The sequence below is a fragment of the Phasianus colchicus genome, chromosome 1 (genome assembly GCF_987193195.1).
Source record: "Phasianus colchicus chromosome 1, bPhaCol1.hap1.1, whole genome shotgun sequence".
In the NCBI taxonomy this organism is placed as follows: domain Eukaryota; kingdom Metazoa; phylum Chordata; class Aves; order Galliformes; family Phasianidae; genus Phasianus; species Phasianus colchicus.
The window spans coordinates 62,516,998-62,531,043 of record NC_143436.1 but is presented as its reverse complement, the minus strand read 5'-3'; the positions used below and the strand labels follow the sequence as shown (position 1 = coordinate 62,531,043).

Here is a 14,046-nt window from a genome sequence, read left to right as displayed (position 1 = left end):
AAGAGAGGAGTTGGAGACCTTCAACTAGCAGCCTTAGAAAGGAGCAACCTCACAATTTCATGCTATTACTTCAAAGCTGGCACTACCTGGGCTGACAGATAGTCAACAAGCCAGCACAGTCAACTATGACAAAACAGACATCTCCAGCTCCTCTGCCTATCAGTAAGCTCACTTCCCAGCTTCCTCCAATGCTTCCCACTGCTAGCAAATACTTTCACTCCTTTAACTGGCAGAGTAAAAAAAGGCTCTCATCTGAGCTTTGCTCTCCTTGGTGGCCCTTACTTGATCCAGAGGCAACGCTGATGATTTCTGTGGCGTCAGATCTTCTCGAGACATGGTTGCTGTGGGCATCTTCGGGAAAGGAACTTGAGCCTGATGCATTTGCATTCTGTAGTCAGGTTTAATGAAGAGAGTTTTAGCACATGAACATCAAGGATAAACCCCATCTACCTGGGTGACTGCATACATGCACCACTCACACAGAAACACTGAAACAGACTTCATAACAAGGCTAACTTCCACTTCAGTTAGCTACTCCCTCCACTATGAATAGATCAAATAAAATTCTTGCAAAGAAAATTGTAAAAGACCTTTTGATTAAGAGATGCACAACACCAGACAACACATTAGCAAAATACCATCAGATAAAGCAAGGCCCTGATGTGGAGATCGACAGGACAAGCTAACAGGTCTCCACGATAGCTAATATTACTTGTTTTAAAAAGCTGCAATAAGACTCTGCAGCTCACAGAAATGTTTAAGGGCCCAAGAGCCATCTGTTAGGCCTCCATAGTGCCTGAGACTTCAATCTGGGCCTTTCAAGGATACCTAAAACATGCTGCCACCCAGGCATCGTTCCCTCCCACCTCACCTTCTCACAGAAAACATGCTCTTACCCCGATGGTCTATACAAGTCCTGGGGTGGCCCCCCCATGCCACCTCCACTGCCTCTCTGCTCCATCAGCAAGGCCTGAAAGTGACCTATGTTCTCCTCCCGGCAGCGGTACAGGGGTCCCTCCTGAGAGAGGCCGTTAGCCTGGCCAGGGGCTGGATGATGAGACAGGTGAGTATTCATGGGTGATCCATACGTCCTAGGCTGGAAATGACCGGCGGGATGCCGGGATGTGTAGGGAGAGCCAGTCTGTAGCATCACCCCGTGGGGAGGGAAAGCTGATGGCCCAAAGCCCATTCCTGAACCCAGGTGAGGTGGGGGAGCTCCGTAGAGAAATTCTCCTGCTGCCACCGAGCTTTGCCTCTTCGTGGCCGCGTTGTGGTTGTCCAAATCTAGGAACTCTTTGGGACTCTCTGGCCGCTCCTGGGATTCCTCAGACTTCTCATCTTCAGGCCCCAGATCCTGCCCGTCGCTTGGAGAAACCTCTTTGGCACTCACTACGTCCATGCGGTTGGGAGAAGCCAGGGCAGCACTCAGTGCCTCGCAGCCCTGCAAGCTGCTCACATTCCCCCGGTCAGAGAAAGGGGGTCTGGCCAGGGGCGGGTGGCCGCTGGGGCTGGCCTGGGGGTGAAGAGGCCTCTGCCAGTCCGAGTAGCCCTGCGGACAGGCGTAGTAGGGTGGCCGCTGGTAGTGGTGGTAAGAAGGTTGAGGCTGGGGCTGGTAGGGGTAGGGCATGCCCTGGTGGGGCCGATAGCGAGGGAAGACCCCAGGATGGGCACTGCTTGGCTGGAAGCCCCGTGCAGGAAAATGCTGTGGGTGGGACACTGGGGGAGGCTTCCCACCCATTACTGGGCTGAACCCTTGCAGCCCCGGGTTGATGTGGTAACGAGCAGCTGAATTCGGGTACTCTAGACCTGGCATGTAGAGAGGGTGGAACTGGTTGGGGGCAGCTCCCACGGTGCCAGCATCCATGGTGGGAAGGCTGGTGCCCTGCCCCATGCAAGGCACGGCCGCTTCGGGCAGAGCCTTCCCCCCACTGCAGAGGGGCTTCTCCATCAGGCTGGCAGCCAACCCCTTGCTCTCTGCCGGCCCTTCGCCCGCTGCCCCGTTTTCAGACACAGGTCCTCCTCGCTCAGGGGTGGATGCCAGGTCCCTCATGCACCCCTGGGCACCTGGGCCGGCATAGCTGCTCTCGGCCGGCCACGTGCCCTTGCTCTGGTTGGCCTTCAGATCACTCTTCAGACTGGAGCCATCTCCCTCCCCATCTGGGGGCAGGTTGCGCCGGGCACACTCCATGGGCAGGGGGGGCTTGGGATGAGGTAGGAGTTTGGCGTAGGCCCTGTCAGGAATGCCAATGCACTGAGCCTTCTCCTCCACGCCTGTCAGTGGCTCCACTGGAAAGAGAGGGTGTAAATGTCAGGTGCTGGTCTTGTTTTGGAAGGCAGCCCTCCTGAACCCACACCCATGCCCATGCTCACCCAAAGCAAATTTGCCAAAAAGTAATTCCTGTCAGCTGAGCCAGATAAGCCAAAACAACCTCCCAGGGCCTACTTTTGGCAGAGAGAACAGCAGCCTCATTCATGATGTGTTTCTCTTCTCCATGGCTGCTGACACAAAGCCACAGCAAAAACTCGAGGGGTAGCTCTAACAGATCCTCAACATTTGGTTGGAGAAAGTACCCCAAGGTGCTGAACTGTGCAAAAGGAAGGGGAGTGACTTTCTAAAGCCACAAGGACGGTTCCCATCAGAGATTTCAAAGTACTTCAGAGCCTAAAATATCTCATTCCTCTACTCAACTCTATTCACATCATGGCCAGAGCACAGCACGAGGGTAAATGTGAGCTCTGTGGGGCTGCAGCCTTCCTCCCACAGCCAACGGAAAGCTCTTCTTTCACAAACCCTTAGAAATCCCAAAGGGCACTTTTGCAAAGTTGGGCAACCTTTTAAGAGCTCGTTCTTTCAAGAGTTTTTTTTGTTTTTTGTTTTTGTTTTTGTTTTTTTAAATACTACTCATGAGGCTGCACACCTCTCTGGGAAAGATGGTATATGTGAACTGAATCCTTATAATTTCCATTAAGATACAACCCTAGTGTAGACAGCAAATCACTGTCAGAGTAACATGGCACACATGGCTTTGGTCTGACAGATGAGCATGCAGAGGCTGCCTCACAGAAAGGCAGCACTGGAAAACACTGCATGTTCCCCAAGAGAGTGAGCTAAAAACTGGGGCTTTTTTGATTTCAGGTTGTATTGCCCCTTCGGGGCCACAAACCCTGCTTGCCTGCAGTTGGGCAAGAGCACTGCCACTCTACCCCAACTACCAAGGTACTGTGAAGCCGATCACAACCATGTTTTAACCAACTGTGATTTGGAGATCATAGAAAGGCTGAGGTTGCAATGGACCTTAAAGATCATAGAGCTCCAACCCCCTGCCATGGGCTGGCTACTTCCCACCAGCGCAGGCTGCCCACTGCCCCATCCAACCTGGCCTTGAACAGCTCCAAGGATGGGGCATCCACAGCTTCTCTGGGCAGCTGTGCCAGGGCCTCATCACACTCTGAGTAAAGAATTATTTCCTAATATTTAACCTAAGTTTCCTATCTTTTAATTGAAAGCCATTCCCCCTTGTCCTATTCACTATCAGACCGCATCAAAACTTGAATATGTGGCCACCCTGCTCTGAAATCACCCAGTGTTCTCTCCCAGTCTCTGTTCTATATCTAGCACAGCTAAATGATGATGAGTTTTAAGCAATGCCACACAAGGAAAGAGTTTCCTCTTACTGTAAGCCACACAAGGCATTGATAAAAATACAACGTTTTTGATCTCTAGTTTACCAGCTAGAATTAATGAAATATTTGTTTTTGATCTCTAGGGTTTTTTGATCTCTACTTTAGGTTTAAGAGTTTTTTGATCTCCAGATTACCAGTTAGAGTGAATGAAATTCCACTAGAAAGAAACTTGTGGTGGCACATATGACACGTTGCCATCCCATCTCAATTGATATGGCTGCTCAGTGCCTTGCTGGCACTCCTCCTCCGTGAAGATATTGAGACGTTAAGCTCATGAGGCACATGTGCATTTCAGAGAAGTCATACTGACAGATACTCAAAGAAGTGTATTTAAACCATTTACTCACACAACATTTACTCTCCTTACCTAACTCTTTGCAGACTCAATTTTTATATTAAATCCAAGTGAGCTGTAAGAAGCACCACAGACTGTGCTTTGCATTTGCACCCAAAGGCAAACTGATAACTTGCAGGTATAACTGGGAAGGAGGGGATCTCTGGCAGGCTACAGTGAGACGAAAAATCTTAGGAAAACCTAAGTGATGGCTGGAGCAGGAAATATATAAAATATATAAAAGAAAAAGTATGTATACAAATGATGTGCCCCACAACTATTTGATCAGTAATTTAATTCTTTTCTAGAATAAAACTTGCTTTTGCTGCCGAGCCTCTGCCAGACTCCGGTGAGTCTGAAAAAAATATTTCCCTCTTCTTTAGTGGTGCAAGTTTGAATAAAACCACATCTACAGATACAGGTTTTGTGCATTGGCAACACAAGGTTGGTACACCAAGAGTTTAGAGCAGTAGAGCTACTCCTTGTGAATGCCCATCCACTGGGCACAGCTCCTTGCTCCCCAAAGGCACAAAAATCATAGAATCATTTGAGTTGGAAGGGACCTTTAAAGGTCATCTAATCCAACTTCCCTGCAATGAACAAAGACATCTACAGCTAGAAGGATCCATGAGGCTGCATCCTCTACATCCAGAGCCTCTAGCAGCAGCGAGGACAGATGAAAAGCTGCTGTGTGGCCTCTGGTCAGTGCCACGGGAAGTTACCTTGGTTGCTCTCCGGCTCCATGGTCTGATCCTGTGAGCTCCCATTCCCAACGACAGGCTTTGGGGGTGGCACGCCAGTGGAAGCAGCGTGAGCCAGCTGGGGAAAGGGCCCGGGAAGGTGAGGTGGGGGTGGCTGGCGAGGGTGGTAAGGCACGCCTGGCGGGCACACACGGGATGACAGCTGCTGCATGGCGATCATCTCTGGGCTGTCCATCATGGAGTCCCCACCCTGGCACCCTCTTTGAACCTGAGGCGGTCCCCCAAAAAGAGCGGCTGGTGACTGCGGCATTCTCTGGCTGGTAGTTTTCCCAGGTGGTCTGATATACCCTGAGGGAGGCACCCCGTGAGGTAGAAAGTTTGATTGCTCAGTCCACTGGCTGGGAGGCAGAGGTGGCCGTATGGCCCGGGGCTCCATCATATGGCCAATGGTGCGGGGCTGGAGCGAGGGCGCCGGCCCCATGGGTGCCTTCTCCTCCGGCCCCACTGCACTCTGGCTGCTGGCTCCATGGCTGCCATTCCACAGGGCAGGGTGCCCGCGGTTCAGGTACTTGTAGGGCCGGTACATGTGTCCTGGTGGCATCTCGGAACCCTCTGGTGGCCTCACTGGAGGCCCGTTGTGCCTGGGAGGAAGGAATCCCTGCTGGAACTGCGCTGGTGAGTAGACGGCGTCGGGAGGGGGTCCACTCATGCACCCTAGCTGCAAGGCGCTGGGACGGGATCCAAGACCAGCAATGTGGGTCGGCCCTGCACACACCTGCTTCTCAGGGGTGGCCAGCCTGTGCCCTCGGTGCTCGCTCAGTCCCACGGCAGGCTGGGGAAGGAAAGAGAGTGGCTGAGTATCAGTTGGAGGAAGGTGGGTAAGCACCATCACCGGTGTGCTCTGAAGAGAGGCACCAAGGGGAGCAAAGGGGACCTGCAAAGCACCTTTGTTTTATTATTAGCAAAGCAGACAGCAGCATTTCTAGAAGCTATGGTGGTTTTTCTTTGTTTTGTTTATTCATTTTTTTTCTCCATTTGTTTGTTTGTTTTTACCTGCATGGCAAAGTGCTGGTGCTGTTGAACTGGGTCTCCAGGATGGGGCTCTGGCACTCGTGGCGAGCCATAGAGTTTCGTTGGATCTGATCCACGCAAGGGTCCAAATGTTCCTGGTACAGCTGGTCTCTGGGGGACAAGGAGGCGTGCGAGAGAAATAAAACCATTTGTGAAATGTAAAAAGGCAGCAGAACTGCTTCAAGCATGGAGAAGTCAAGATCTAAGGAACCGCACAAAAAAGCAGATGAACTTTTTGGAGATACCATGAAAAACCTGTAGGCTTTCTCATGAGATGACACAGTTCCCCACTCTCTCTCTCTCTCGTGTCCCTAGGCTCAAGCTGTGGTACACTCACCCACCTCCCAGCTATTTAGGAGTAAACAAGACGACTGGAGGGGACAGTGTTCTCTCCTTGGAGCAAACCACAGGAGCATATGAGTAGAATGACAGGGAATGTGCTGGATTTCTTTCAAAAGAATAGCTGGCTCCAGCTCTCCTACTGGCTTCCACTGTCTGCATCACAAGGATGGCCCTAAAACACTATTCAATTTCTATCTAAAATGTGAGGGGTATTTTGGATCTCAGAGGAGCAGCTGTCACACTGCACCACAAGACATCACTGTTTAAAATGGAAAAGACAGTGAAGGATGGGTAAGGAGCAGCCCATAGAACAGGCAGAACAGGTGGTCCTCAGAAGAAACATCAGGCTAAAGGGAGGTCACTGCTACAGCCCAGGGTGGCCTTGTGTGTGGTTTTGTTTACAGCCTTTATGAATACTCAAAGCACGAAATGCAGAAGTACGCAGATGGCACAAAGTTACCAGGCATCTGTAAACAATTGAGACAAAAGAAGGCTGGCTTGCTCAGCATCATAAACTGGAGGTTAAAAGAGGAAATGTGACTACTTTACATGCGCATGGGGTACCTCTCCAAAGAAAGAATAGAAGTGGGGGAGCTGAGGCTGACCAAACGTATGTGGGTACTTGCAGACATAGAATGTTACAAGACCACTCCTAACTACTTTGGCAGCAATCTGGAAAAGCCTTCAGTTACTGAAGTAGCTACTCTTCTAGCCTCAATATACTGTCTTATTAACAGTAACTATTTTCTGTCCAGTTTCCTCAACCAACTACATGGAGACCTGGTAAGACTGAACTGTTCCAGGTTGGATGTCAGGGCTTAAAAGTTTCCCTTTGAGGTGCGATTTCTCATATCTCTGGGAAAAGATCCTTGCCACATTCCACAGAGGTTTTTTTTCCTCTTTTCCCTCCCTGCCTCCACAGGTTTGATTGATAAAAATCATCAGAAACCACCCCTTACCATTTGGCCAGGATGTGGCACAGGGCTGGGCATGCCACCGTACTGCAGCGAGCGAGGGAAACCTCTCCCATTGGAAGGGCCCACTTCTCGAGGAGGCTGCATGGCGTTTCCACTTGGATCCTCTGCAGAGGATGAGGAGAAGGAGGAGGACGAGGAGGAGGAAGAAGCAGGAGCCCTAGAAGTAGCTCGATATGGTGGAGGTTTCCCTCCATTTTCCAGGCGTTGCTGCCTCTTGCCTGGTCCCTCTGAGTCTCGTGACCGAGTCCAAACATTGCCAGCACTGGAGCGGCCAGTCCGCCGGCTCCTCTTCTCCCGCCTCCCATCTTCTCTGATCCAGAACTCCTCATCCGTGTCTCCATCTTCCCCAGGGAAGTGCTTCATCATTGCTCGGTGGAAACATCTCTCCAAATTGTAAGCCATCTTGGTATATTCTGCCATGAAAAAAATCCAGCAATGTCAGGGACAGAGACATATAGAGAAGAATTGTTAAGCAACGTCGGACTTCTCTTATTCCCCCAGCCAAATTACCTCCACAAAGTTTTTCGGAGAAAGACTTCTGTTTCTATCTAGTTGACTTTGGTTTATGTTCTTAAACTCGATAAGCAGTGCAGCATCAGATTTGTTCAGTAACCCCACCAGAGGACAGGCACACAGGCATGACAAAGTACCACTAGCGGCACGGCTTGCAGTCAGCATTAACCTAATGTCCCAGAATAGTGCCAAGAATTACATTATGACGGACACCACCTCTGCTTGCAGAGATGTGTGACCTGCACAGTTAGCCAGCAGTGCTGAGAGAACAAATGTTGACTTCCAAAGCTATCTGGTTATCTTTAGAGGCTTTTCTTGGACTGGCTCAAATCTCTGCTGTATGCTACAAGACAGAGAAAAATCTGCAAAGACACTTTATCCGCGTTCAGCTTTTAAAGCATTTGCTGACCACGACAAAAAGAGCTATTACAAATATCAGTGTCATAATTGTGTCATTTCCATGGTACAGTTCTGCTCAGGGGGCACCTACATTTCATTGGAATGGATAAGAATAAAAAAAGACATGTGAGAGGTGTCAATGACAAGAACTTGAAGCAAATAACTTTCCAGTTGTTTCTGTTGAAATAGCCCAGAAGTTCCTTGGGAAACAGAGCTCTCCCAGTGGCAGCACAGGAATGCTTTTACTCGGGGCCCACAGTGACAAGCTAAAGAGCTCGAACTAATTTCACTTTGAAGACAGTCTGCAGTGATGACCCACCATATGGGAACTGATTTCTTACCTAAGCAACATGCAGAATTTTAATTGGCATGGCAATTAAACCCAGGGTTTCCCATTTGTGAACTCATGTTATTCATTCAATAGCCAAGGAAGCTAAACAAAAAGATACATTTTCCATCCCAAAGGCTCATTTCTCAGATTTCTGCATTACTCTGCAAACATCGAGGACTGACTAGACTCCTCTGCTCTTCAAAGTATGTTAGATAGTAAGAAACAAAGAAGCACAGAAACATATGCAGGCACAGAAATGAACAACCTTGTTAAAAAAAAAAAAAAACAGATTTGGTATGTTCCGTCTTCATTATCTACCAACATATGAGTCCCATTATGCCAGCCCACAAATTAGCATGACAATTGTGCTAAAAAACCTGTCTAATCCCCAGGCTTTATTACTGAGGAGCTCCTACTCTTTCCTCCAGACTCTCAAAAACACCCTGGAAGAAAATAGACAAATTCAGTTCTGGTGAGTAGGGAGAGATCAGTACTTGTTTTGACTCAGCACTGAAAACATGAACTTAGCATCTTACTGCTCTTACCACTGCCTTCACCATTGTACTTAAGACAGTTCCTGAACATGGTCTTCATATCGCCCACAAATTCTTCCTTGGTGCAGTACTGACCTCCATTCAACTTCTTCTCCATGCTAGAGATGTCCATGGGGGCCTGAAATGCAACAAAAGTTACAGTGAGTGCAGTGGGACTTACAGCGTTACATAAATTACAAGCTTCTTCACAGAAGGGCACGCAGAGCAGATACTCTCATCATGCATTTCCTAGACCCAAAGGAACTCCTGGAATTTGACTTTGAGGATAACACAGCCCACAGAACTTCAAAGCACAAATAAATAATCACACCTCAGTCAACAAAGAGCATCAGTCAGGCAAGCTGGATTATCTTCCCTACCTTAATGATCTGGTAGTAGTTGGGAGCATATGACTCATCAACAGGTTCCAAAAAAGGCCAAGAATCCTTGTGTGCCTTTACCACATCTAGAACTGGTAGTCACAAAAGACAGGCAATTGTTAGACACACATGCCCAGGGGAATCATTTAAAGAAGAAAAGTGGGACAGGATGACTAACCTTTATACATGGCTGTGAACTCATCATCCAGTTCAAAGCTGTAATTGAAAAAACAACAGTGAATACAGACTTAGGACACACGAGGCATTTCCTTTTACCTCATCTTCCCTTCCACACCACACGCAGCACCATGATGTTAACAGGCCACATCACAAACACTCCTCTAGCATGGAACAAATCCAGATGTTTCTCAGCTTATTTCTTGCCGCTCTCCAACCTCATTTCTCCCTCCTCATTTCTGTGAATGATCACACTCCTCCCCTCCTCTCCTAACACTCCCCACTGCACAAGTGTACTACATGCACAGCTGCATACTCACAGATCCTTGGCCCTTCGCTCTTCCTTGGTAGGGGAACTGGGATCCAAGTGGGAAAGCTCAGGTGGGAGCTCCTTTCCCTGTGCCAGCAGCCAGGCCCGCTCTTCACGAAGCTTCCTCCTCCTGGCTCGTTCTGCAGCAGGAAGGGGAGGTGAGCAAAGAAGCCATTCAGCACTACTTGTCAACAGTGTCTTCCAGAGCAGCTCCTGTGGCTCTCAAGAGCTCCACTGAAATGTTCTTTCAGTAAAAACAGCAAAGAAGCAGAGGAACTGATAGAATACCATGCACCACAAACACATTTCTTCAGTTTTTGTTGACTACACCGTCAAAAATTTTGGCACGATACCGTGATGCAGATGCTCTCCTAGCCAACCTCCAGAAAAGTTCCTGAAGATGGCATGGTACAAAGAGAGAAGTTCAAAGCAGAGACTGAGGCACAGATCAGTTCAGTGGAAAGAGTGGGCTTGTTAAGTTACCATCCTACAGCTGTTCACCGCTACTCCCATGCAGTCAAGAAGGAGCAATTATTCCTCAGCCACATGAACTCAAGTCAGCTGGTTTTGACCTGAGGTTGATAAAGAGCAGTGCTGAAGGATGAATGAAGTCTTCCCATCTGGGTAGCAATGAGTAGCGGGGGTCAATAATATTTTCCATCACCAGAGCTAGCTTTGGGAAGATTGTTCAGGTGGGCCGTCACAGCCTGGGCAAGTAAACCAAACCTGTCTCAGTGGCCTTCCAGCATGGTGGTTTAAGAGGTGAAAGACAGGAAGAAGCAATGCTAGTAATATAACCTGTGGTTTGCAACCAGACAGCTGGCTAACAGACTGTTTCATAATATATAGTTTATGGACTCTTATGAGCCTCATTTCCTTTTTGTTAAAGCAAATCTGAATTCATTTGACTTGCTAAACACCTGCAATTGTATCAACCTTCTGCTTAAGCAGAACTTTCTGCAAAAATACTCAAGGAGAGATGATACAGAAAAAACTCCAGAAAACAGGCCACACCTGGGGCACCTGCTCTGGTGGAAGGGTATAAATATTCTCTTTTACTCTGCCAAAAGAAAGCTTGAGATGAAGAGCAGGCAGACAAGAAAACCAGAAATGGGCATCTCCAGAATAGCTCTATCCGTACGCCCTTAGAGTCCTTGCTCTAACAGTAGAGTCACCACTTCCATAGACATTCTATTGCTAAATAAAGGTTTACATGTTTTTCCTGTAGATACTGAGGAAAACATCCTTTTCCCTGAAAAGAAGTTTACAGTCATAGCTTGTGCCCCATAAAAAAAAAAAAAAAGCAATGGATTTCTCTACCGGGTAGAAACCAGAGATGTCACAGTGACACACTGACACCATTAGCATCACTGCAAGTCATGGCTTCACTCAAGGAACAAGTCCCTCATCTTAATGCATATTCTGACAAGATAACAGTTGTTCAGAAATAGCTTGAAGGGAGATACTTACAGAGAAACCCACAGCCAGATATATCAAAGACTGGTTAAAAAAAAAAGTCCAGATTTCCCATAACCAGACTGTGGGTTGTTCTGAAGATGAAAGGACAGGACTTGCATCTAAGATGTCCTACAGAATCTTTCAGCGTCTTTTATGCCACATAATGAGAAGTCCAACATCAAACTACAGTTAGCAGAGTCAAGCACAGTCCAGTACTGCATGCTTCTTTGGTAAAACTAACATCACTTAAATGACATTACGACGGATGCCAAAGTGAACAAGCTGAGAAATATGTATGGCAATGACCTGAGCAGCAAAAGGAGAATTCCACAGCAACAGCAACCAAGAGGTAAGGTCATGTAGATTTTAGAAATCCATCAATGCCCATCAGGGACCCAATACAATAAACTTGACAGGAATTGGTATGTGCTACCCTGCTACAGCTCAGCCCCAGTACCACAGAAAGATGATACAGCACGTTAAAGATACAGTTCACATAATGCTGTTGTAATGGGTTGAGATCTACTCATCAAGTATCAAAAGCTAAATAATGCCCTAAGAAGTACCTCAGACAGCTAGGAAGTCATGTATGCGAGAGGTAACATTTGAGCAGCATCTAGGAAGAGAACTGGAAAACTCTAACATTCTGTTCTGGTAGAAATCTAGAAAACTGCTTTAACTCAAAGTCAGGAAAGTCCAGATGGGCCCAGCAGGAGGGTCACTAAATGGGGTGTGCACTGGAGCGGAAGGAAGTGAAATCCCATACTGGAAAGAGGAAAGCCATCTAAAAACAGGCACAGAATCCAAAAACGAGAGCCAGGTGAAGTGCTGATGAAGTCTCAAAGACCACAGACATTCCGTTCTGTGTTTCATATCAACCCTCTACAGAAGACCTTGCAAAATCGCTTGGGATTTAACAAAAGAAGGCAAAACACAATAAAATCTTTGTTACTCTCAGTCAGGGGATGTCCAGTTTTAAAAAGTCTGAGCCAAGCAAAACAAATGACTTCATTTTCAAATGACTTTCTGTTCATCATAAGAACTACCACAGTGCTATGCTAATGGAGGATGTGCTTGACAATAAGGAAAGATGGTTAAGAAGCCAAAGTTTTTCCTGGAAAGCTGCCGTTTCTAGGGATGAAAAACACAGAAGAGATTTAACTGAACAAATGATTTAAATAATCTTTCCAAACAACTTTTGCATCACTTTAAAAGTGGACTTCTCTTGACTAGGCCTAAACTGACTGGGGAAAAAGTTTGAACTAGACTGAAAGAAACTGCTCAAACTAAAATAAAAGCATGCTGGTCAAGGAAAGCACTAATGAATGCAAAATGGCTTAAAACAACTTACTGAACAGGCCCATGCCAGTTTTTTGACTGGCTCTGGTACATTCACATCAGATGACATAGTGGTGGTGTTTACCCAAAAACTGACACAGCTTATAATAAAACAGAATATTACATTTGTCTTTACAGATCTTCAGGATCTTCAAGATTAATTTTGTCTATACAGGTAAAGAATCAAAGCACAAAGAATATGCAATATGTCAAGGTGAAACAGATGTCTCTGGCAGATCTGGAGGCTGGATGACTCTGAATTTAAAGCACCAGATTAGCCAGGACTGGCAACCAGAAATATACGAAGGCCAAGTAAGTAATTAGATTCCAAAGGGTTAGAAAGTAAGCAGGTAAAAGAAGCTATTCTTAGATAACATCTGGTCTGCTACCAAACATCTGGTAGCAAACTGTTTCATCTTGGAAAGTTTATGGGGTTTGCATGAACTTTTTTTTCTCCTCCCCTTCTGATTCTTTATCAATTTAAAGATTCACTATACTGATACTACCATGCAGCATGAGAACAGTTTTATGCAGACGTTGTGTTTCCCTGGAGCTTCAACAGCCCAGTCACTGTGGCAAAGTGGAAAAAAACTTGTCACTTGCCAGTGCTCAGTTTAGCCTGGTCCTCTTACCTTAAGTTCTCAAGCTGATGAGGTCAGTAGCAATATGAAACTACTACTCTTGCTACTCCCTGTCATCCCCATCCCTTTTGCCTTTAAAGGAGTCCTTTCATCATGCAGTAGACTAAAAGGACAAGTGGCTGTTCAGCAAGAGTAAAGTCAGCTAATCCTGCACACAGAGAAATACTTGAGGACCACAGCAGGAAGAGGGGAGGAAGAAGCAGAGGAACAATATGAATGGTGGGAGAAAATGAGTATAACTCAAAAGGTAGAAGACAAAACTGAAGGGCACGTAAGATAACAATCATCAACACAGAGATGGAGGACAAGGCAAGAAGAAACTAATGTCAGACCAATTTATCTGAGCCAAGTCCAAGAAAAGACATCCCCATTAGCATGCCTGCCAGGGGAGGAATGCAAATGGTAGATCTTAATTCAAGGCCTTGGTCTCAGCTTTGAAATCTTCCAGCTCTGCTTTACACTGACTGCACGTACCTTCCACTGCTTTGACCTTCTCCTCCATCTCTCTCTTTCTCTCCTCCTTTAGCAGCTGCTCCTGTTCCCTTTTCTGCACTGCTATAAGGATTTGGCGCTCCTCTTCTTCCTCTCTGCGCCTCTGCTTCTCCACTGAACTGAGCACATTTGGGTTTACCTGTGACAGAACAGTACACAACAAAAATGTAATGCATTGGCTTACTCAAGTCTGAGCAGAGGCAGGTTTACTTTGAACAAGTACTAGGCACAGTGAACGGCTGGAACAACAAGAACAAAAAGATTTGTGCATATGAATTCTCAAATGAAAAGCAACATGTAAAGGAAAGTTATTTGTCAAGCAATGAAACCCTACTGATCCAAGGAGAAAGGACGGAGAAGTAATT

At 46.9% G+C, this 14,046-nt stretch overlaps 1 protein-coding gene across 2 annotated transcripts in view; it reads right to left on the bottom strand.

The window, feature by feature from the left end:
• CECR2 (CECR2 histone acetyl-lysine reader) overlaps nucleotides 1-14,046 on the bottom strand; it is a 98,032-nt gene that overhangs the window by 6,490 nt on the left and 77,496 nt on the right. For both annotated transcript variants that reach the window (XM_031589888.2, XM_090145470.1), the window contains 10 exons: nucleotides 13,664-13,820; nucleotides 9,763-9,892; nucleotides 9,444-9,481; nucleotides 9,266-9,357; nucleotides 8,898-9,024; nucleotides 7,092-7,522; nucleotides 5,773-5,901; nucleotides 4,741-5,551; nucleotides 897-2,286; nucleotides 283-388 (listed from right to left, as the gene is read on the bottom strand). In XM_031589888.2, coding sequence (XP_031445748.2) covers nucleotides 283-388; nucleotides 897-2,286; nucleotides 4,741-5,551; nucleotides 5,773-5,901; nucleotides 7,092-7,522; nucleotides 8,898-9,024; nucleotides 9,266-9,357; nucleotides 9,444-9,481; nucleotides 9,763-9,892; nucleotides 13,664-13,820 — 3,411 coding nt within the window. The remainder of the gene's footprint in view (nucleotides 1-282; nucleotides 389-896; nucleotides 2,287-4,740; nucleotides 5,552-5,772; nucleotides 5,902-7,091; nucleotides 7,523-8,897; nucleotides 9,025-9,265; nucleotides 9,358-9,443; nucleotides 9,482-9,762; nucleotides 9,893-13,663; nucleotides 13,821-14,046) is intronic.